A 26064-nucleotide genomic window follows, 5' to 3' on the forward strand; every position below is an offset into this window, starting at 1 on the left:
TAGACTTCGCCAATGTCATCGATTTTGCTAACAGAAAAAGCAAGAAAAATAACATTTTAGAATGTTGAAATTAAAATTTTACTTCAAAAATAAACATAGTGTTTAAATTTATTTCCGTATACGTCGTTTTGACTTTTTGTAATATTTTTGGTGTGTATTGAGAGGGACGGCAACAGCTCTAGCTACGCCACTGCTTACATGAACTAATACATGAAAAAACTAGTTCACTTACTTTCAGGCATTCATTTTTTACTTTAATTTTCATCCATTGTATTCCCTCTTTTTCTTATTTTTTTTATTGCTTACTGTGATATGTCTCTAGTTATTTCAGTTGGACTCTACTTATCAAAGAAATAAACTTTATTCTAAATTGATTACATTTTTCTATCTGTGGATTTCTTCCAAATCCTATTTATTGTTTACATTCATTCTGCCCTCAAAACATTGAGGTTGTTTCTTATTTTATGCTTATGCACAGACTATGCAGGCTTTTGAAACCAGATCTGACAAGGTGGTTAATTCTTATTTCTTTAGAAACAAGGTGGTTAATCCTTATTTCTATAGTCTTATGTCTGTATATTGCTTGTGCTCTTCTGGTTTGTTTATCTGTTTTGCAGGGTGAAAAATCCTGAATTTCTTATTTAAACTCGAGGTCCTGTCACCTCTGTATGAAAATAGCTAACTCGCCTTCAGTTGAAAAAAAACTGTTAAAAGTTCTTTGCATCCTAGATTTTGAACCCAGATCTTTCTGACCAAAGGACATTATTGCAACCAACTCAGCTACAGAGACTCTCATAATTCTTCTGCACATACCAAAATATTAATTCCTTGCTAATTATTATTATTATTTTTTGGGTGCTTAAGGGTCTAAGCTGTATAACTGAGAGGAGACCTCCACATACCCTTTAAAGGAATGCGGAGAACCGACCAGGGCTTCTGACTTAATGTCCAATCCTCACCTTCTTGTGATGCACCCTGTTGGGTATCTACCTGGATACTGAATGAACGAGGATGGGCTGGCAATTTGGGATTTAGTTGACCAAATTGTATTCTTATTGGCATAAACCAATATACAAAATGATGGTACAACATGACAAAATTTCATGCCGATTGGGGCATCACCCAGTTACACAAGGCCCTCCCGTTGTTTTCGCCAGGGAACCAGGGCGAACAGCGAAAAGTCAGCAACTAGAACAAACCCTAAAACACACCCCAACTCAATATCACCAGAGTTAAAGATCGGTACTATCAACATAAGAAGCCTGAATGGCAAAGAAATGGAGCTAGCTGAGGAATTAGATAAGTACCAGATCAACATAATAGGGATGACTGAAACAAAAAAGACAAAAACTTGTGAGATCTTTCTGAGCAATAAATGTAAAATGTTATATTCAGGCAATAACAATCAAGGAAAAGAAGGAGTAGCCATAGTATTCAACACAAAATACAAGGCTAGTCTTCTTGAATGGCAGGCAGTCTCAAGTAGAGTGATGTGGGCAAATATCAGAATGGGGAATAACAATATCAAATTCCTGCCATGTACCCCCTCAAGAGGTGTACAGGATATGGTAGTACTACATGAAAAATTTACATCGTTACTAACTTCCTATCTACAAGTTTCCTCCAAATCAGTCTGTTACTTAAAAGAGGATATATTTCGGTGATTACACCACATTTTCTATTATTCAGTTATACAAAAAAAAAAGGCTCTGTGTAGCTCAGCGGATGTGGCGTTTGCACACCGCCGCGCTTGGCCGCACGAAGGAAGACTTGGTTTCGAGTCTAGTCGGCGACTAGAGGAAATTTTTCTAAGCCTTTTTTCAACCGGTTCCTGAGTTAGTCGATCTCTGGCACGGGCAAGCAGGTTTTTCGTCCTGTAAACTCAAGAAAATCGACCGTAGAATCCGCATTATTTCAGACATTAAACATATTGTGTTAGGGTTAGGGACCACGAGATGGCGGCACATTTGAGCCGTCTCTCTTCACTGCATACCGCTTAATTAATGATAGCCTTGGGCCATCTGTCTCTGATTGGGTAACAGTGGAGATTGAACTGCCCACTCAGTCTCCAAAAGTTAGATAGGGCTAAATGGCCTCGCCTACTCCCGTATACGGGAATAAAAAGTCGTTAGCTGATTTTTTTTTTTTTTTTTTTTTTTCAGTTATACAATACAAAATACTGAAATAATAGTTCCCGACAAGTTTCGTAAATCGTAGGATTTACATCTTCAGGGGGTAAATAGTATAATTTAAAGTTTAAACAAGAAAATTAATAAATACAAATCATAACTGTCTGGCTATTCATAAACTCAAATAACAGAATGCAGATATAAAATGTTATTGATGTTGAACAATACTGGACGATGTCACGTGTTCTTGTTCTCGTTCATACAGTCCGAGCTCAGATTGTGGTAGATTTTTTATTAGAGCTGACCACACTTGATGGAGAATTTTTATTGCATTGGGTTGGGTTTTTTAGCATATTAGCAGCTTCTTTAAATTTTCTTAAAATTATATAACTGTTGTTTTCTATGTACGACATCGTTGTTTTATGCCAGAGTACATCGTGTCCAGTGGAAGTGGTATGGAAAGCAACCGTTTTTTGTTCTCTTTTGTATTGCACGTCTTTTTGGTGTTCAGCCATGCGTATTTATCCAGATCTTCCTGTCTGTCCTACGTAGCAAATCCCGCAAGAGCAATGGATTTTGTAGACTCCTGGTTTTTTAAGAGGATGATGAGGTGGTTTTGGTGGATGTAGGAATCTTGAGATTTTTTTCCATATGAATGAAGGCTACTTTTATCTTGTGTTTGTTCATTAATTTGGTTATCTTATCTGTAACATTTTTGATATAAGTAAGCGAGATTGCGTTTTTGTAATCCTGTTATGGATTACAAAAATTATTGATCTTTGGAACACCATATATTTTTGGTATCAAAGAATGTTTTGATTGTAAATATTTTTTAAGTTCTTCCGTCCAGAGAGGCACATTTTTTATTAGATCATTTGTTTTTTTTTGTGTGTATGCCAAGTCGGGTCTCTGTCTAAGGGATTTGTAGGTGTTTGTATCTTCCAGGAGACTTTTCATTTTGTTATCATATTCTGTAGCATTTAAAATGACAGTTGCGTTGCCTTTATCCGCTTTGATTATGACAATATTTTTGTCATCCTTTAACTTTTTAAGGCAAGCATATTCATTGTATGGTAGATTCCTATGAGGTAATCTGCTTTTTAATAGTAAAGCTGTACTTTCTATACGGATAAAATCTGCCATGTTGTCCGGTAGATTTCTAATTCCTTTTTCTATTTGTGCTATGATATCAATTTTTGGTAGGAAACGTGGGGTTAAGGCAAAGTTAAAACCCTTAGGTAACAGGTTATTCTCTTCTTTTGTTAGGACTCTCGAAGAAAGGTTGATAACTACTTTTGAATGATCTAGTTGTTTTTTATGTATTTCCTTCTTCTGAAGGAGTAAGTTGAACTTATGAATTAATGTATGTTTCTTCTGTTTTGAGATCGCTATTGCTTTGTTGAATGTAACACTATCGATGTTGTTCCATAGGTAGGATGGAAGAGATGTGGCCAGTTCATTATGAAGAGAAAAAGTGTTATTACTAATTAATGCTAATTCAGCTCTAGTGACTGAAATTCTTTCTCTTAAAAAAGCTAGTTCCATTTTATGATAAATTCTGGAGGCCTTGTTTGTATGGAATATATGTTTGATTTTGAGAAATTTCAGGATGACTTCGTTATCTCTGCATCGGATGAGGAAAATTAGACGGTTAATGAAGTTGAGATGTTTATTGTGTAGTTTCTCTAGTTGTATAACTTTATGCCAAAAGCACTCACTGTAAGTTTGTAATTGCAGGCATAGACTTCTGTGGCTAATTGGTTCAAAAGATATATTTTGGTGATTACACCACATTTTTTATTATTCAGTTATACAAAATACTGAAATAACAGTTCCTGACAAGATTCGTAAATCGTAGGATTTACATCTTCAGGGGGTAAATCTACAAAATCCATTGCTACGTAGGACAGACAGGAAGATCTGGATAAATATGCATGGCTGAACACCAAAAAGACGTACAATACAAAAGAGAACAAAAAACGGGTCTTGCTTTCCATACCACTTCCACTGGACACGATGTACTCTGGCAAAAAATGACGATGTCATACATACAAAACAACAGTTAAGTAAGAAAATTTAAAGAAGCTTCTAATATGCTAACCCAATGCAATAAAAATTCTCCATCAAGTGTGGTCAGCTCTAATAAAAAATCTACCTCAATCTGAGCTCGGACTGTATGAACAAGAACACGTGACATCGTCCAGTTTTGTTCAACGTCAATAACATTTTATATCTGCATTCTGTTATTTGAGTTTATGAATAGCCAGACAGTTATGATTTGTATTTATTAATTTTCTTGTTTAAACTTTAAATTATACTATTTACCCCCTTAAGATGTAAATCCTATGATTTACGAAACTTGTCGGGAACTATTATTTCAGTATTTTGTATCACTGCAAAATAAAAAATGTGGTGTAATCACCGAAATATATCATTTGAACCAATTAGCCACAGAAGTCTACGCCTGCGGTTTGTTACTTGTCAAGCCTACAACATTATCAGATCTTATATTTCTATCATCTAAGGCACTTTGTACCGTATCAATCCACCTATATCTTGGTCTTCCTCTGGGTCGTTTTCCTGCCAACCGGGCAGAGAACACTTGTTTTGCTAATCTTTCCTCGCACATTGTGTTTAAGTGATCATACCACCTGAGATTAGCTCTGCTAATGCATTCCTGGATACTGACAATGTCAAGTTCTTTCCTAATATCCTCATTTTTAATATGATATTGCCATTCATGCCATCTGTTCACACCTCTAATCTTTCTCAGGACTCTCATATCTGCGGTCTCTAGTTTTTGGTCAAGTGTTTTACTTCTGACCCAGCTCTCAGATCCTTAAGTTAAAACTGGTTTGAACACTGTCTTGTATACAGCGAATTTAGTATTCAGATTAATTTCTCTCTTATTCAATATGAATTTATTCAATTGACTTCCTACCATACCAGCTTTGTTGATCCTATTGTCTATTTCCATATTTAATTTATCATCTTCACTAAAAATCGTGCATAAGTAGCTGAAATGTTTTACTTGTTCCACAGGTTCTCCGTTCACAACACAGTTGACATTTTCAATGATTCTACCTATTTTCATTATCTTTGTCTTTTTATTGCTGACCTTCATACCATATCTATTACAACAGTTATTCAATTTAGTCAGAGAATCTTGCAGACTTGTAGTGGATTTAATTAGAAGTATAACATCGTCTGCATAAAGCAAAGAGCTGACAGTAACATCTCCAATTTTGATATCATGTTTAATACCACTTTCCTTCATAATGTGATCCATATAGATAATGAATAACAGAGGGTATAATGTACATCTTTGTCTCATACCAGATTTAACATTAAACCATCTTCCTGTACTTCCTTCAATTCTAACTGCTGACTTACCACTCAAATAAAGACTAAGTATCGCTTGATATAATGCCCCATTGACACCATATAACTGTAGCATATTGAATAGCTTCTCTCTTGGCACCTTGTCATATGCCTTTTCCAAATCGACAAAACTTAAATACAGATCTTTGTTATATTCCCATTTCTCCACTATTTGTCGTAAAGTGAAGATCTTATCCTGACATCCTCTATTTGACCTGAATCCAGCTTGTTCTTCACCAAGCTTTTCTTCCACAATTCTTCTCAACTGTTTCTCAAGTATACTTGCATATATCTTACCAGGAACACTCAATAGGGATATACCTCTGTAATTCTCACATTCAGTTTTATTTCCCTTTTTATATATAGGTACTATGAGAGCTCTACTCCAATCATTGGGAATTCGTCCCTCTCTCCAGGCATTCTGAACTATGCAGTGCAACCACTGTAAGACTTATACCACCATACTTCAGCATTTCTAGTCGATTATCATCTACTCCTGCTGCCTTTCCACATTTCAAGCCTTTGATGGCTTTTTCTACTTCAAGTATGGATATGTATTCCTGACTGCATGCCTGGTGAGTGTTTTTTATCACTGTGCTGTCATCACTGCTTGTTTCATTTAACAAATTTTCAAAGTAATTACTCCATACTTCAAGGAAATCTTTTTCTCCCATTTTCATTTCATCTTTATCATCTCTAACTCCTTTTACAGCACTCTTTCCTCCATTCCTAAGCTTCTTCAACAACCTCCAGAATATTTTGCCACCTTCTTGATATTTATTTTCTATATTCTTGCCAAAGTCCTCCCATGACTTTTGTTTAGCTAGTTTTACACAGTGTTTAGCTTTCTTACATTTGTCTTTGTATTCTCTAAGAGCACAAGCTGACTTATTTGCCAGGAACGTTTGATATGCTTTCTTCATTTCTTTCACTACCTCTTTAACTCCTGTTTCCACTTTGGAGTTCTGATTATCCTATCCTTGCAGACAACTTCACCACATGCCTCTCTAGCTGAATCAGTCAGGGTTTTCTTCAAGGCTTGCCACTAAATCTCCAAGGTTTGGTTCCTGTTCTCAAACTCTCTCATTTTTCCTTCAATAATCTTTGTGTATTTTAGTCTGCAGTTGACATCTCAGAGCTGCTCAACTTTTATTCACTTTAAAACCTTCTTACATGTCATTCTTTTCAATATGAAATTCAATTTTATCCTGCTCAAGACTAAATAGTGATCACTTCCAATTTCAAATCCTTTGTACACTCTGGTGTCCTGCACCAGGGAGAAAACATCACTATCAACAATAACATAGTCAATGAGATGTTTCTTATTCCTTGCCTCTTCTCTCCATGTGAATATGTGCACATTTTTATGTTGGAACATGGTGTTAGTAATAACCAGTCCATGTCCTGGGGAAAAATCCAACAGGTATTTGCCGTTATTATTAGCTTTGCTCTTTTCTCCAAATTTTCCCAAAATATTTTTGTATGTCTGACAATCATTTCCTGCTCCGCTATTTACATTCCCAACAAGGACCTTTTCCTTTTTCATTGTGTCAGTTGTTTTCTCTAAAGCCTCAAAAAATTACCCCATTTCTACCTTAGTAAAACCTTCTGTGGGACCATAGGCAGAAATAAGTCTCATTGTCCAGTTCCCCATTCTGATATTTGCCCAAATCACTCTACTTGACACTTCCTGCCATTCAAGAAGATGAGCCTCGTATTTTGTATTGAATACTTTGGCTACTCCTTCTTTTCCTTGATTGTCATTGCCTGAATATAACATTTCGAATTTATTGCTCAGAAAGATCTCACCAGTTTCTTTCTTTCTTGTTTCAGTCACCCCTATTATGTCGATCTGTTACTTATCTAATTCCTCATAGCTCCATTTCTTTGCCATTCAGGTTTCTTACATTGATAGTACCGATCTTTAATTCTGGTGATGTTGAGTTGGGGTGTGTTTTCAGATTTGTTCCAGTAGCTGACTTTTTGCTGTTTGCCCTGGTTGCCTGGCGATAACAACCAGGGCCTTGTTTAACCGGGCGACGTCCCTGCTGGCATGAAATTTTGTCATGTTGTACCATCATTTTGTATTTTGGTTTAACCAATAGGAATACAATTTGGTCAGGCTAAATCCCAAATTTCCAGCCCATCGCATGCGTTCAATATCCAGATAGATACCCAACAGGGTGCACCACGAGAAAGTGTGGATTGGACATTAAGTCAGAAGCCCTGGTCAGTTCTCCGCATTCCTTTAAAGTCTATATGGAGGTCTCCTCTCATTTATACAGCTTTGACCCTTAAGCACCCCTGGGGAACTAATAATGAGACTTATTTGTGCCTATGGTCCCACAGAAGGTTCTACTAAGGTAGAAGTGGAGGAATTTTTTGATGCTTTAGAAAAAGCAACTCACATAATGAAAAAAGAAAAGTTGCTCCTGATTTGCAATCTAAATAGCACAGTAGGATATGATTGTCAGACATACAAAAATATTTTGGTGGACAGAAGAAGTTAAAGAGGAAATGAAGGAAAAGAAGAAAGCATATCAAAAAAAAAAAGATATCCTTGAAGTATGGAGTAATTGCTTCGAAAAATTGCTAAATGAAACAAGCAATGATAGCACAATGGTAAAAAAACCCACAACAGGTATATAGTCCGGAATACATATCCATACTTGAAGTAGAAAAAGCCATCAAAGTCTTCAAATGTGGAAAGGCAGCAGGAGTAAATGTTTTCGACCAGAAATGCTGAAGTATGGTGGTATATAAAAGTCTTACAGTGGCTGCACTGCATAGTTCAAAAGGCCTGGACAGAGGGACGAATTCCAGATGATTGGAGTAGAGCTCTTATAGTAACCATATATAAAAAGGCAATAAAACTGAATGTGAGAATTATAGAGGTATTTCACTACTGACTGTTCCTGGCAAAATTTATGCAAGTATACTTGAGAAACAGTTGAGAAGAATTGTGGAAGAAAAGCTTAATGAAGAACAAGCTGGATTAAGGCCAAATAGAGGTTGTCAGGATCAGATCTTCACTTTACGACAAATAGTTGAGAAAGCATGGGAAAATAACAAAGATCTGTATTTAAGTTTTATTGATCTGGAAAAGGCATATGACATGTTGCCAAGAGGGAAGCTATTCAATACGCTACATTGGTGTCAATGGGCCATTATATCAAGCAATAGTTTGTCTTTATTTGAGTTGTAAGTCAGCAGTTAGAATTGAGGGAAGTACAGGAAGATGGTTTAATGTTAAATGTGGTGTGAGACAAGGATGTACATTATCCCCTCTGTTATTCACTGTTATTCATTATCTATATGGATCACATTATGAAGGAAAGTGGTATTAAAAATGATATCAGAATTGGAGATGTTAATGTCTCTTTGCTTTATGCGGACGATGTTATACTTGTAAATAAATCCACTACAAGTCTGCAAGATTCTCTGACTAAATTGAATAGCTGTTGTAATAGATATGGTATGAAGGTAAGCAATAAAAAGACAAAAACAATGGAAATAGGCAGAATCATTGAAAATGTCAACTGTGTTGTGAATGGAGAACCTGTGGAACAAGTAAAACATTTCAGCTATTTAGGCACGATTTTTACTGAAGATGGTAAATTAAATATAGAAATAGACAACAGAATCAGCAAAGCTTGTATGGTGGGAAGTCAATTGAATAAATTCATAAGAGAGAAATTAGTTTCTCTCTTATGAATAGAGAAATAAATTCATAAGAGAGAGGAATAAGAGAGAAATTAGTCGGAACACTAAATTAGCTGTATACAAGACAGTGTTCAAACCAGTTTTAACTTATGGATCTGAGAGCTGGGTCAGAAGTAAAACACTTGACCAAAGACTAGAGACCGCAGATATGAGAGTCCTGAGAAAGATTATAAGTGTGGACAGATGGCATCAATGGCGATATCATATTAAAAATGAGGATATTAAGAAAGAACTTGACATTGTCAGCATCCAGGAATGCGTTAGCAGAGCTAATCTCAGATGGTATGGTCACTTAAATGGAATGGGAGAGGAAAGATTAGCAAAACAAGTGTTCTCTGCCAGGTTGGCAGGAAAACGACCCAGAGGAAGATCAAGATATAGGTGGATTGATACGGTACAAAGTGCCTTAGACGATAGAAATATAAGATCTGATAATGTTGGAGTCTTGACAAGTAACAGACTGATTTGGAGGAAAATTGTAGATAGGAAGTTAGTAATGATGTAAATTTTTCATGTAGTACTATCATATCCTGTACACCCCTTGTGGGTACATATCAGGAATTTGATGATTATGATGCTAATTATTTTTATTTTGCACTTTCAGTATTTCCTCTATTGCCACTGCAAGTATTAATTGCATTTAATTTCTTTTTAAAAACCGGGTTTGCTTAATCAAAAATTTATTTGATCTGATACTTGCAGCAAAATATCAAGATGCAAAGCCATCGTATTTTACTGTTAAAAAGGCACAAGAATTAGAGACTTCAAGTGACTTCAGCATCAGTAGACCAGGACCAAGAGCAGTCAGCTTTCTTCTTCCACAGCAGTTACAGGTTAATTTTTTGTGGATATCTTGAAAAAAATAAAATAAAAATAAAACATTGAGGTTTATTTAAAAAAAAAAAAAAAAATCTATCCTACATGATTGCCATATTTTAATTTTCAGGCAGAGGAACAAACAAGCAAACAGACACACACACACACACACACAAACACACACACAGTGAAACTTCATAAAAATCGCTATTGGGAAATTAGTATGCTTGTTGTTTAACTGAATGAAATTACATACAAGATTGGATAATTGATATAATCTATATATGATGATCAGCCTGTCTTTTCACCCACTACAGGGTGAAGGCCTCTCCCATTATGGGAGGGTTGAATCTACTTCTCCCATGGTGACCCAGTTCATCTTGGGAGAGTGTTTATTCACTTGTATGAGTGAACATATGAATGTGGAAGACAACCATGAACATCCATCCCTAGGCAGGATTCGAGCCTGCAGACTCTTGGCTGGAAAGTGGATACGCTACCACTCGGCCAACCAGGCAGGCTTAATCTATCTATATATATATATATATATATATATATATTGATATGAATGATGTATACTTATTATTATTATTCGTGACACCTCCAAGGAGTCCGAAGACTCATCGCGGGAGGACACCTACAACTGTCTCAACTACTACACCGAACCTCTACTACAAATCATCTTCATCAACGCCAATTACCGCCCACCACTACCACAACTAGTATTTTTTGTCTGTAAATTGTTGGTGTTCTGAAGGGCTGATTTGTCTGTATGTGGGATGAAAAACCCGAGTTTCCGGGAGGAAAAAACCCTGCTACTTCCGTATGAGATCGGCTAACTCACCTTCGATTGAAATCGTCCAGATAAAGATTCCCCCCGTCGCGACGAGAATCGAACTTAGGCCTATTCCAATCAAAGGGCGCAATGTACCATAGTTCTTCCAATTGCACTACGGAGAAATTTGATTACATAGAATGTTGAATAATTGAATTGTCACTGTATTTATGTGTGCATGCATGTGTGTGTGTGTTTGTGATTTAGAGATCACTGTATTTGTATATTTATTTCTTGTTGTATATTTATTCATATAATTGGATAATTTAACAATCACTGTATTTGTGTGTGTATATTTTATACTTAAATATGTGCTGATAATTGTCTAAATTGTAGATTAAGTATTACTGTGAGATATCTGAGTATGGAACATGCCGTTTGGATAAATTTCTTAGGCAATGTTATCATAAATTCATTGTTTTTGTTAGCACATTGATATAACATGGTGGTAAAAGGCAAATCATTGTGTAGGTCTGTTATAAATAAAGTAAAAGATAAAGTACACAGCATGGATTTCTCAAAAATGGTACCATGCATGAATTTAGTATGTATGCATGGGAAAATGTCATGGATATTTATGTAGAGAGGCTTAATAAGAGAAAAGTATAATTGTGGGTATTTCGGAAATGTGATATTCTGATAGACCATGAGGCTTACTTAAATATGAGTAGGGAACATGCATTGTAACTGACATGGCAGTTGTGTGGAAGTCAACGAAAAAAAAGTTCAATTGATGATGAAGCTTTACTTTACGACAGATAGTTGAGAAATCATGGGGATGTAACAAAAGATCTGTATTTAAGTTTTATAGATCTGGAAAAAGCATATGACATGGTGCCAAGAGAGAAGCTATTCAAAATGCTACAATTGTATAGTGTCAGTGGGTTATTATATCAAGCAATACTTAGTCTTCATTCGAGTTGTAAGTCAGCAGTTAGAATTGAAGCAAGTACAGGAAGATGGTTTAATGTTAAATCTGGTGTGAGACAAGGATGTACGTTATCCCCTCTGTTATTCATTATCCATATGGATCACATTATGAAGGAAAGTGGTATTAAATTTGATATCAGAATTGGAGATGTTAATGTCAGCTCTTTGCTTTATGTGGATGATGTTATACTTTTAAATAAATCCGCTACACGTCTGCAGGATTCCTTCACTAAATTGAATAATTGTTGTAATCGAGAGTCCTGAGAAAGAACAGATGGCATCAATGGCAATATTATATTAAAAACGAGGATATTAGGAAAGAACTTGACGTTGTCAGCATCCAGGAATGCGTTAACAGAGCTAATCTCACATGGTATGGTCACTTAAACAGAATGGGAGAGGAAAGATTAGCAAAACAAGTGTTCTCAGCCAGGTTGGCAGGAAAAAGACCCACAGGAAGACCAACATATAAGTGGATTGATATGGTAAAAAATGCCTTAGAAGATAGAAATATAAGATCTGACAATGTTGAAGGCTTGACATGTAATAGATTGATATGGAGGAAAATTATAGATAGGAAGTTAGTAATGATGTCAATTTTTCATGTAGTACTATCATATCCTGTACACCCCTTGAGGTTAAATGTCACGAATTTGATGATGACGATGATAAAGCTGGCAATAATGATGTTGAGAAACAGAGTGAAATTAACGGTAAGGTGGTGAGCAGGGTTGATGGCAAACAAGTGTGTGTGTACTGTCGATAAAATAGTGAGAGTAAATGATAGCGAATAAAGAATGCAAGATTTGAAAGCTGAGTTGGTGAAGATAAGGCAAATGCAGAATGAAATGAAGAGATTTGGAGATGTGTATAGAAGAGTGAAGATGATGAAAACAAATGATGTTGGTGTGAAAAAAGTTATGAAAGACCCGCAAGTGGCATATGGCATTTCGATTATTGTAGGTTTTGTAAATGAGAAGATTGCACAAAGTTTGTTTTCTGGGAGGTAAAATGAATAGAATGGTTGAGATGTTTGATATGAGGAGTAAGTGAGCAAAGAAGTTGGTAGTGATAGTAGCGACAAATGATTCAACTGGGATCAAAGAGAATGAAAGTGGATATCAGGAGGTTGTTAAGAAGGATCAAATATAATAATGGTGTGCTAGGAAAGATAGTTGTGTTGCTCAGATATGATAGTAATGAATGATATGTTAACAGAAATGTGTGAAGAGTAAGGAGTGCAGTTTGTTAATGTGTAGAATGAGTTTGAAGGAAGAATTGAACTGTATAAGAGTGATGGACTGCATTTGAATGGTTTCAGTGCGAGTCATTTGGAGAGACTGCAGCTGGAAGGGAGAGTAATGAGTGCAGAGAATGGATCTGAGTAAGCAAGCAAGCTCAGATTCAGTAAGCAATGTGAAAGAGCAGGACAGTAAGGAAGGAGAGAGTGATGTGGTGTTTATGAATGAAGAAGTGGGTAACATGAGTGTAGAGAATGTGTGCAAGACAAACAGGGAGACTCTGGGTGGACAGGGGAACACAGTGTGAGAACAGTTGATGCTCCAAGAGGATGTGAATGCATGTGTAGACAAAAAGGGAGAGGGATGATCTGGGATGTAGGGAAAACAGTTGTATTTCAAGAAGGTTCTGGGAATGAGTAAGGAGAAAGAGAAATGGTTCAAGGAAAGTATGAAGTCACCTCTAATAAGTGGTATCAATAAAACTTGTTATAGATCCAGGAATGTGCTGTTAAGTTTGTATATGAATGTTGAAGTAGTAGAAACAAGAGAAATGGTTGCATTGATTGAGTTCATTCACCCAAAAATTGTTGGAATAAGTGAGACATGGTTAGATGAGGATGACATCCTGACAACAATAGAGATGGAATGGTATGATGTATTTCATGAAGATAGAAAGGGTAAAAAGGAAGGTGGAGTGCTGTTGATGATAGAAAAAGAGTTATGTCCATACAAGTTAGAGATGCAAGGGAGAAATAGTGGTAGTGGTTTTGAGGCGGTATGGTGTGAGATAGAGGTGAATGGAATGAAATCTCATTCTATTCACCTCTCATCATCTCATCAGAGGATGTTATAAATTAAGTGTCAAATCTCCCTGCAGTTAGTGAGGGTGGCCACGAAATGATTACCTGGGTGATTGCCATCCATGTGAGAAAAGGGATATTCAAGGCATTATAGAGGCAACATAAGAGGAATGGTAATAATCAATTCCATGAGGAATACAAACAAGAGGCAAGGAGGGTGACTCGGTGTATAAGGGTAGTAAAATTTAGAATGAGCAGCAGTTAGCTAAAGCCAAAAAAATCCTAGGGCGTCCTTTTGATCGATATGTAGCCAACAAAAAAAAAAAAAAAAGATTATGGTAGGATGGCATTGATTGGAAAAAATGGTATAAGGACAACTGCTGCAGAGGATATATGTGAGATATTTAATGAGCAGTTCATAAAGGTCTAAGGATGTTGTTGCTATAGACCTGATAATGTGGAAGGTAATGTATACGCAAATTAGACAAACATCATGGAGAGTTTGAGAGTAGTGGATGATAAGGAGGAGAGACTGACTGACTGAGTGAGTAAGAGGTAAATTAAGCAAACTTGATGTTAATAGACTGTGGGACTTGATGATATATGACTGTGTATTTTGAAGGAATATGCCAGGGAGTTGACAGCTGCCTTGACATATTTGTTTAATATGAGTCTTACATTGGGTCAAGTTCCACAAGTGTTGAGGTTAAACTGTTGGAAAGATTGGGGAGATTCAGGATCCAGAATTGGGGTGACAACAATGATATTATCTTTGATGGACAGCACGGATTTGCTAAATGGAGGTCATGTTTTATAATCTACTTACTTATTGCAATAAGGTGACAGCAGCAGCATTGGATGTGGGAGATGGATACACAGTAGTATACTTAGACTTTGCAAAGACTTTTTATGGATTACTGCATGATAAGTTGATAGTCAAACAAGAGAGGATTGCGTTGGATATGAGACTAGTGCATTGGATTGGAGATTGGCTGTCTGATAGGTATCAACAAGTTGTGTATGGGGGAGCAACATCCCAGAAGAGGAAAATCACTAGTGGGGTGCCTAGGGGATCTGTTTTAGGGCCATTGCTGTTTAACCTATATGTTAGTGATATTGGGGAAGATTTGAATGAAAAATTGGGACAAACTATGAGGAGTAAAGCTGATGTTGTGGCCTTACAAGAAGATTTGAATAGACTGAGTGAATGTGCACAAGGGTGGGGATGCCAGTTCAATGTTGCAAAATGTAAGGTTTTAAAATTTGGAAAACAAAGATAAGGTGTAGAATTTACTCTTGGAAAACATAAATTATGGCCATGATTCAGAGGACACTGACTTATAGAAGTAAAGTAATTCTGGTTCCGTTGTATTAGGCTCTGATTAGGCCACATGTGGACTGCTGTGCACAGATTTGGTCACCTGATTTTCAAAAGGATGAAGAGATGTTAGAGAGGGTCCAGAGGAGATTCACCAAAATAGTTTCTAATCACTGAAATTGAATATGTAGAAAGGTTGAGATGTATAAGTTGGCAAGAGGTTGTTATAGGATTAAGAGGTTTTTCAGAAATGATGGGAGATTGGGGTTAACAAGAGGTCATCCCTGGAATCTGTATAAGGAGAGTGTGTGCAACAGAGTGAGGAGGAGGTTTTTTGCATGGAGAGTTGTGAATGATTGGAATGCATTGCCTAAGAGCATGGTGTCTGCAGAGAATTTGAATGTGTTTAAGGCATGGTATGATGAGCTGTGGGTATGAGAAAAGGGACCTCCTAGATGAGTCTGTGACTCCATGCAGTCCAAGGATGATGATTTTTTTTTTTTGATAATAATAATAATCCAATATATGGGCTTATCTCATAATGATGACTTACATATATGTAATTGTTAAAACAGAATAAGCTGACTTTATAAATCTTTCTGTCATAATTTGCTATGTCATATTGATAATAATTTCTTTTGTAGTCATGGAGATCTTTAAAAATGTTAATAGTTTAATAAAATGCTTGAATTGTGCATTAGTTTATAAAATGTACCTCAGTCTCTTTCCCTGTATCTTTTCTTATATCATTCACAATCTCTGAACTAGTATAAGCTTTTCTGAAATCCATCCCCCTCCATATATAACTTGTTGATATTTGTCAGGATTCAATTCCTGTCCAATCTAATCTAATAAGCTCTTGTTCTGGCCAGAAAAGAGTGATAATTCAGCTAACTGACAATCTTCTTATCTTTGACTTACTTTATTCTTTGTCATACATTCTCGTAGAAAGGCATATACGTTAGTTATACATGACTATTAAATAACTTAAGAAATTCACAACGTACACTAGAATATAAATTAAATTCAACTTTAATATATATTTCCAATATTTTGGCAACGTCACATTGCCATCTTCAAAGGAACTTAAGATAAAGACGTGCACGCAGACACTTCACACAATAAATGAAGACGAAGCGAAATGGACACCATCAGGACTTTTCTCCTAAAAGTCCTGATGGTGTTCCATAGGCGGGCTATGTAGGTATTCTTGGAATGTTGGGCTGAAGGTCTCCTGACGTACGTCTCCCAAATTTGTTGAGGTTTAGCATGTTTCTTAGGGCTGAAGTGGATTCCATAAATAGTCTTTCAAATTTGAATTTGTTACGGTGTATTACTGTGGCTTTCTTCCATCATATTCTGTGGCGTGTATCCAGAGCATGGTCTGTAAGACCAGAGTGGCTGTACTGGTGAAACCGGGTGTAGTCCTTGTGTTCTGAAATTCTGATATTTGCTGTCCTGCCTGTTTGGCCAAAGTAGGACAGCTTACAGCTGCAAGGGACCTGGTATACACCAAGGACGGTCTAGGGGAAGTGGTTGGTCTTTAGTGGAGCGGATAAGGGATGCCAATTTTCTATATGGTCTGTAACAAGAGGTCAGGTCATGTTTATTCAGGATTTTGGTAATTTTTTCCGAGATGCCTCGGATGTTGGGAATGGTGATGGATTTAGGGGTTGTGGTTTACTGGGGGGGGGGGGGGTTATGTGGTTTACTGGTTTCACTATTTTTTGGATTTGGGGGGGGGGGGGAAGCCATTGGCTGAAAAAGTATTGAGGATGTGATTAAGTTCAGTCATTGTCATTTGAACAGATTAGTTTAGCTCTGTTGTATAGTGTCTTAATAACTCCATATTGTTGTGGGGGGGGGGGGGGGGATGGTGGGATTGTTGGCGAATGTATCTGCCTGTATGGGTAGGTTTTCTATAAACCGAGAAAACCAAGGTTCCATCAGGCTGGCAGGTGACTAGTGTGGAAAGGGAGGCTGTTGTTTTCCTCTTTTTCTAGGGTGAACTTGATTCTGGGGTGTTTGTTGTTTAAGTGTGCTAAGAAGGAGAGGGGTGTATCAGAGCCACGTTGCCAAATAGCGAACACATCATCAATGTAGCGAAGCCATATGGTTGGTTTTTGCGGGGGCAGAGTTTAAGGCTTTCTCTTCAAAAGTCTTCTTAAAGAAGTTGGCCAAGGATGGGAGAGTGGTGAACCCATGGCTGTCCCCTCTATTTATTTGTAGAATTTTCCCTGCCAAACGAAATAGCCTGAGTTCATTGTGAACTGAAATAAGACTGAGATATCAGGAGAAAATTTAGCTTGGATTAGCTCTAAGGTTTCCTTGAGTGGGACATTTGTGAATAAGGAGGAGACGTCAAAACTGACCATTATGTCAGTATGTTGGAGTGTAAGGTTTTCTATGTAGGTTTTGAGTGGGAAGAGTTTTTTATGTGTGATGGTGTGTTGCCAGTATAGTGTGTGAGCGCTCTAGCCAAATGTTTAGCTAATTTGTATGTGGGGGAAATCAATGCCATCCACTATGGGACGTAATGGCACATTTTCTTTATGTATTTTTGGGAGTCCATATATACGGGGGGGGGGGGGATATAGAGTTATACTGTTTTAATTTGTTAGTAACTTCTGCAGGCCAAGAAGTGACCTTCTTAAGGAGCCTATGGAGTTTTCTAATTTGTGAGTTGGTGGGATTGTATTCAATAGGGAGGTAAGTAACCCGATCTAATAATAGAGCATTAAGCTTACCTGTGTAGTCCGTTTGGTTGAGTACTACGGTGGCATTTTGCTTATCCGCTTTGGTGATTATTATTTCTTTGTTTTTTTTCATTTCCTGCAGAGCTTTATATTTCTTATTGGATGTGTTGGTTTTTGATGGGCTTACTTTGGTAACAACACAAAAAAAAGCACAGTTTTTTTTTTTTTTTTTTTTTTTTTTTATGACATGGGACCTCCTACAGTGGATTTTGAATCTGTGAATGTCTAATGTTAATAATAATTGTTTTGTCAGAAAAAAAACAGTTGCCCAATTATAGAGAAAAAAGAAAAGAAAAAAAAAACATTAATTCAGATTGTTTTGCTAATAAAAATGGAATTATGAATGGAGGGAAGGAATAATTTATCATTCAGTTCAACCTAGAAATTGTTAACAATGAAAATCACTGCTCCAAAACATGGCTTGGTTATGTATTAATATTAGTACCAAAATTGTTTACATAAAAAAATTCATAAAATGCAATTCAGAGTTGTTTAGAGTTGAATTTTGCATTGTTAATTATTCAAAGAATACTACTGAGTGATGCTACTTTTCTAAAAAATCTGACAAGTATGTCAAAAGTTATATGCCATATGTGACATGCTGATGTATGAAATTTGTAGTTTATATATGCCAGGCATATAATTTTGTTTTGTCTAATTTTTCCACTATAAATGGTCCAATTGAAACCTGAATTTGAAATGATTTGACAAATTTTATTGGTCATTTTGCAATTAAAAATGATTCATTGAAACCGATATTAAACTACATGGACCTCTTCTTGTATACATTCTAAATTCTCATTTTTGCTTGCGTGATAGGCTAATTATTGCTCTGACAGGGCAGTTAATTTTCTCCACTTAGTGTATTTTTGTTATCAGTTGCCTCTGTTCTTCTGGCCAGTTTGCCTATTTTGCAGGATGAAACATCTAAATTTCTGGGGGGAACAGCCCTGCCACTTATGAGACTGGATAACTCACCTTCACTTGTAAAACCCTAATGGAATTTCTCTGTATCCAAGCAGTATTCAGATACAAATCTTTCCAAAAAAAAAAAGGGGGGCATCATCAAAACTGACTGAGTTATGGAAGTTGTCATCTGTAATTCTAAATTCAAAATTTATTAAATTTCATCCTGCCAGAGTTGAAAGTATTGCAATATAATATCAGTTCATGTTGTGTCTTTATGCTTCTACAGTTAGTCCAAACTGAAACAGATATTTGTAAGCATTCCCATCCTATTTTCCTTTTTCTCTTAGACCTGATAGTCTGTCACAACCAACTATCAACTAACTTGGCTTCTTAGAAACCTGCTTAATGCATATGTATTGTCAATCCTGTCTACATTGTCCATTATGTCTCTTGATTGTGTATTCTTCTGGTGGTTTGCCTGTTTTCAGGATGAAAAACCCATGTTTCTGGAAAAAAGAACCTGCCACCTTCTTATGAGACTGGCTAGCTCACCTTCACTTGAAAAACTCTGATAAAGGTTCTTTGTGTCCTAAATGAGATTTGAAACCAGGTCTTTTCAACAAAAGGCATCATTGATACAGGCTGAGCTACGTAAGCATTGCAAATATCAAATTTCGTTAAATTTGATATTTGCAATGCTTTGATATTTGCAATCAGCATTCTAGAAATAACTTACATGTGGATGACAGACGATGAGAAATGAAGACAAAATGAACTGATAGATGCTCAATGCATTTTGCAAAATGAACTTGATAATAATTTCAAAATTTAAAGTTTTTAATTTATTATTAAGTTATATGCAGTTTAAAAAGTGGTTGTAACACTAATAAATTTTTTTTCAAAAACTTATTAAAAAGTTACATGTACAGTGTGGTATTCAAGTGATAATATATAATTATGAAAAATCACAAAGTGAACTTTTTAACTAAGTTTTTCAAAAATAATTGTATTTAATTTTTTTTTAATTATTTGAGAATAATTTTAAATTGGATTGTCTTGTATGAATAATGAAGCTGCCAAGCCAGTTATAGTGTCTGTGTGACAAATATTTTGTATAATACATTCATCATCATATTTATGATATGTACCTTCAAATGGGTGTACAGGATATTGTAATACTACTACTACATGATTAAGTTTGCATTATTAATTTTTATATTTTGTTAATAAAAAAAAATGATGATATAATAGGGATGATATACTTTATTAAGAAAACTGCTTTTATTTTTGTGGGGGAAAAAAAAAAGAGTTCAGATGTAGTAAATATGTATGGCATTATTTTAGGAACAGAGAGCTGCTGCTCAGAGAGCATGTACATTGTCCTTACTCAAAACAAAACCTATGACTAGTGAAGCTGCAAGTCATAGAAAAAAAGAAACACCACAATCATCAGAACCATCTGGACAGATAAAGCTCTCTAAAGCTAGGAACATTAAGAAGTCTTCTGGGTGAGCATTTTTTGTGATTTGATAATTATTTGAACATGTCACAATATATGTGTGTGGCTTTTAATCCTCAATCCATCATTTTTTGAGCTCTAAGGACTTGCTGTTATACTGACAATTATTTGATTGCATTTTTAATGATTTTTTTTTTTTTTTAGCATTTTCAAATTTAATATCTTTAGAGTCTCTTGTGAATTATCAGAGATCTGTGTGCATTATTTTAAACTCTGAGCACGTGAAAATTTTAGAGAAATAAATTATTCTTTCTTAGGAGCAATGGCAAATTACCGGCTGAGGAATTAATGATCCAAATTGAACGCGGGATTCGCCACCTCCCAAACCACATCGGCAACGATATCAGATTGGATGTAGCCTATGTTCTCACAAAAGCAAAGCCTCCGAAATCCAACTTATCCATTAGTGAATACAAGTCACTACAAGAATTGAAAAGAAACAAAGAAATAGTGATCACCAAAGCAGATAAGGGGAACGCCACTGTGGTACTCAATCTTAATGACTACACAGGTAAGCTCAAGGCCTTACTATTAGATCGATCCACTTACCTCCCTATTGAATATAATCCCACCAACTCTCAAATTAGAAAACTCCATAGGCTCCTTAAGAAGGTCACTTCTTGGCCTGTGGAGATTACCAACAGACTGAAACCCTATAACTCTAGACCCCCCCCCCCACATATATGGACTCCCAAAAATACATAAAGATAATGTACCATTACGTCCCATAGTGGATGGCATTGATTCCTCCACTTACAAACTAGCCAAGCATTTAGCCAAAGCGCTCTCACACTATACTGGCAACACACCATCACACATAAAAAAACTCAGCCCACTTCAAAGCCAGTATAGAAAACCTCACACTCCAACATAATAACATAATGGTCAGTTTTGACGTCTCCTCCTTATTCACGAATGTCCCCCTCAAAGAAACCTTAGAGCTAATCCAAGCTAAATTTCCTCCCGATATCTCAGCCCTATTTCAGTTTACAATGAACTCAGGCCATTTTGTTTGGCAGGAAAAATTCTACAAACAAATAGAGGGGACAGCCATGGGTTCACCACTTTCCCTACCCTTGGCTAACTTCTTTATGGAGACTTTTGAAGAAAAAGCCTTAAACTCAACCCCACAAAAACCTACCATATGGCTTCGCTACATTGATGATGTGTTCGCTATTTGGCCACATGGCCCAGATTCACTCCTCTCCTTCCTAACACACTTAAACAACCAACACCCTAGGATCAAGTTCACCCTGGAAAAAGAGGCAAATAATAACCTCCCCTTCCTACACACACTAGTCACCCGCCAACCTGATGGAACCTTGGTTTTCTCAGTTTATAGAAAACCCACCCATACAGGTAGATACATTCACCAACAATCCCATCACCCCCCCCCCCACAACAATATGGAGTTATTAAGACACTATTCAACAGGGCAAAAATAATCTGTTCTAATGAGCAAGCCCTAACTACTGAACTAAATCACATTCATGACACTTTCTTAGCCAATGGCTACCCCCCCCCAAAAAAAAAGAATCCAAAAAATACTTAACCCAGTTATCCACAACCCACCACCCCCACCCCTTCACAAAAAAGATTACTCTAGATCCTGCACCATTCCCTACATCCGAGGCATCTCGGAAAAAATCAACAAAATCTTAAAAAAACATGACTTGACCACCTGTTACAGACCACATAGAAAATTGGCATCCCTTATCTGCTCCACTAAAGACCAACCACTTCCCCTAGACCTACCTGGTGTATACCAGGTCCCTTGCAGCTGTAAACTGTCCTACTTTGGCCAAACAGACAGGACAGCAAATATCAGAATCTCAGAACACAAGGATTACATCCGATTTCACAAGTACAGCCACTCTGGGCTTGCAGACCACGCTCTGGATACTCTCCACAGAATAAGATGGAAGAAAGCCACAGTAATACACCACAGCAAGTTCAAATATGAAAGACTTCATGGAATCAGCCTCAGCCCTTAGGAACATGCCAAACCTCAACAAATTTGGATGCATGAGACTTCCCCAAATTTGGGAAACATTTATCAGAAGAACTTCAGCCCAAAGGCCAAGAACTACCAATATAGCCCGCCAGGGGGCACCATCAGGACTTTAGGAAAACGTTAACTTCCTAGCTTCTGTTCTCATTTGCTGTTATGTAGTACTTGTGTGCACTTGTCTTTGTAATAAGTTCTCAAGAAGATGGCAACGTGATGTTTGCCGAAATATCGGAAAATATATATTTTAGTTTATTTAATTTATATTTCCAGTGTACGCTGTCAATTCCTTAATTATTAGTTATCATGAGGAAGAAGAAAGGTTAATCCTTTTCAGCATGCAGAAAACCAACTACAACTGGAATATTCTTACATGCTGCCAGCTTCACACCACCATCTGTTACAAAAGTTAGACATGATAAAAATGTTTCAGGTCAGAGCCTACGTCTTCAGAATATCAGAAAAAAAATGAATGAAGAACTGCATTAATTTAGGCATACTCTCTCTCTCTCTCTCTCTCTCTCTCTCTCTCTCTCTTTCAATGGGTATGAACTGGCAACAATTAACAAATTTTAGACATGCCTCCAACAGTACCTTCCAATTACTCTTGTGGCATTTTCTGTGTAGGCTAGACAGAATAGTCTGGAGAGAGCTGCATGTCTGAACCCATAAAGGATATTAAGAAGAAATGGAAGCACAGATACAGATTAGCCTTTTACACAACAAATACTGGCCGGTAAATATTTTAGCAAAAAAACAGAAATGTTGTGTAATTGATCACAACGGTTTTTAAGAAAATTCAAACAAATGTTAGTACTCCCACATAGTGCAATGGAAACGAAGATTTAATCTTACAACCAGTTTGGTCTACATTCATCAGAAATCTAACAACCTCATAGTTTGGATACAGCATGCTTTATGCCACAGAATGTGAGAGCAACAACTAGCTTTGTTCAAATGCTTGCACATTTGTTAATCCAATGTGGTTTTTTTTTTTTTTTTTTACTTTATTTATATATACTAGGCTGTTGAAATTCATGAAGAATCTGTTATGTGTAATTAATTTTTCCAATTTTTTTTTTTACAAGTCTTGTAGTACTTATGATGCAAGGCTGATAACTTATGAAACTTGTAAGATTCTATTGTTTACTGTAATAAAATCTAATTCTCATTAGGTAACATTCTCCATACTGGAAATTAAATGGATATTTGTTAAACCACAGAAATATTAGACATGAAATATCTTATATAATTTGTTCTTTTGGTATTGTGTTAAAATACTGCTAAACTTAAAATGAAAATCCCTTCATCCTTCAGTCAGATTCAACATATCATCAAAAACAGCATAATCAAGCAGAGGAACACAGTAATGTAGAGAATAGTTATTTCTTAAAGTGCTTTATAAAACAGTTAAGCATTTGTACATTCCTGCTACTTTCCATAAAAAGTAGCAGGAATGTACAGTGAGGTTAAACAAATTTTAAATCACATTTTATTATTATTATTATTATTCAAGACCTCTATGGAGTCACAAGACTCATTGTGAAGTCCCATCCTAGGCAATACAAAGTCTATCATACCACTCCTTGAACTCATTCACCATTCTTGCTCTCACTATCCTATCAGGCAATGCATTTCCATGCAAAGAAACCACTCCTCGCCTCTTGCTAACAACTTCCTTTTTGCAGCTTCTAGGGTTGGCCCCTCATCCTCACTCCTTCCCTTTGCTCTACCAATATGGAAGAACTCCCCAATGTCAACCATATAACTACCTCTTAACATTTTAAATGTCTCCATCATATCACTTCTCCTTCTTTTATCTACTAAATTTTACAGTCCACATTCCGTCGGTTTATGTACACGTTGAAAGTTTTTTGACCTGCTTATACTATGAATTAGAGATGCCAAGAAATTATGTTCTTGGTTTCATCCTTTCTACAAGTGTAAGCAAACAATGTTTGGGCATGAAATATCTTCACGAATGGACTACTTGTATATAGTAGGTAGTAAGCACAAGTAGGTTGTCCTACCTTGTATATACACAGTGATCAAAATTAAAGTACCCCCATTTAAGGTCTTGTCGGGTGCAACCACAAGACCTTAAATGGGTGATCCAAATGCTATGAAACTTTGCAGGTGATATCTGGAGAGGGGGGGGGGGGTAGTTCCAAAATTGATCACTGGGGGCTCTGTATTATGTACTGAATATAGATATAGTAATTTTTTTGTATGTATGTAAGGAGGAGAAAAGCAACAGAAACATAAATAACACATTTTTTATTCACTCCATTATGCATTCATAGGCTGTACTCAATGGCAGAATGCAGCTGGTCGGGACTGATGTTGCACACATTGTGTTATGCTGTCTTTCAGTGCTAGCAAGTTATCAGGTGATCCTGATAAACCCCGTTTTTGAGAAATCCTCAGAGCCAGAAGTTACAGGAGATCAGATCAGGTGAAGGAGGTGGCCATGCAGTGGGAAACGCATGGCTGATCAGTCTGATTTCTGTGAAATGTTCTTGAAGAACCTCCTGTATGAAAATGACTAAATCTATGCACAAGTGCTGCTGTAGCTATGGTACAACAAAATTGTTTATCATATCTCGATACCTCTTGGCTATAACTGAGCAGGTCATAGGACCCGACTGGTGAATGGTCGAATGATGAACCCACACCAGACAATAACTTCAGGTGAATGCAAAGGAATTTGTTGGATTGCATGCAGGTTTTGTGTAATCCATAACTGGCAGCTGTGGGCAGTCACAGCTCCATTCAGGTGAAAGTGAGCCTCATCTCTCCACAAAATTATCTATGGCTGTGCAGTGTCCAACTCCACTCAAGCAAAAAATGTTAAAGTGAATGTCAGCTGACTTTCAAAGTCCTGCAGGTGCAACTGTGTCAGGGTTATCTTGAATGAATGAATGGATAGAAATGCAGAATAATTTTACAAACAGTTGTGTAAGGCACATCCATGTGTCTTGATGCAGCACATGCACTGCAGGAACCAATGTTGTTATTCATGGCCTGCTCCAAAATGGCAGTAGCAACTTCATTCACTTGTTGCAGACTGATTTGTTTGTGACCTCCACCAGGTCTAACTGCCAACAATCTCACTTCTTCAAAATGACTAATCGTTTGTTGCAGAATGATTGTGTCACTCTTTTTAAAACATCCTGGCACTTGCCGAGTTGTGTGATATGAAGATTCCATGCATTTGGCATTTACCGTGCCCCTAGTGGTGAATTTTGGAACTACTATAATTTCTTGGCATCTTTATTTCATAGTATAATGAAGAAAAAAAAATTTCAACATCATCTCTAATCCAGAGTATTATGATAATCAGGTGTGACACCTTTTGACTACTTGTATATGGATAATATATGTCTTCTGCATTACTTCAACCTTGGTATCTCTTCTGGGTCTGACTCCTACTGATGAGACCTCAGTAAAGGTTGAAACAAGTTTGGGTAGTGGCCCTTACCATAATGTTTTGCATTATACAGATCTGAAAAGATGTGGGCTTTGCATTATGGGATACTAAGGCAATTGATGTGAAGTCATTAGCCTCTATATACAAATAGCAGTCATGAAAAGACTTCATGTGCAAAGATTGTTTGCTTACATTTGTAGAAAGGATTAAAACAAGATTATAGTTTCTTGACATCTTTAATTCATAAAATTGTACAGTCCTGATATCAT

The 26064-nt window shown here is 36.6% G+C and overlaps 1 protein-coding gene across 4 annotated transcripts in view; it reads left to right on the plus strand.

The window, feature by feature from the left end:
* The window catches only part of LOC150101919 (uncharacterized), a 153086-nt gene that overhangs the window by 61859 nt on the left and 65163 nt on the right, over nucleotides 1-26064 (plus strand). For 3 of the 4 annotated variants that reach the window (XM_090400263.1, XM_090400264.1, XM_090400262.1), the window contains 2 exons: nucleotides 9936-10066; nucleotides 20183-20346. In XM_090400263.1, coding sequence (XP_090256389.1) covers nucleotides 9936-10066; nucleotides 20183-20346 — 295 coding nt within the window. The remainder of the gene's footprint in view (nucleotides 1-9935; nucleotides 10067-20182; nucleotides 20347-26064) is intronic. The other variant, XM_090400265.1, reaches the window with a different exon arrangement.

This window comes from Typopeltis vanoorti, chromosome 11, assembly GCF_054136105.1.
Source record: "Typopeltis vanoorti isolate ZY-2024b chromosome 11, IOZ_Tvanoo_1.0, whole genome shotgun sequence".
Classification (NCBI taxonomy): domain Eukaryota; kingdom Metazoa; phylum Arthropoda; class Arachnida; order Uropygi; family Thelyphonidae; genus Typopeltis; species Typopeltis vanoorti.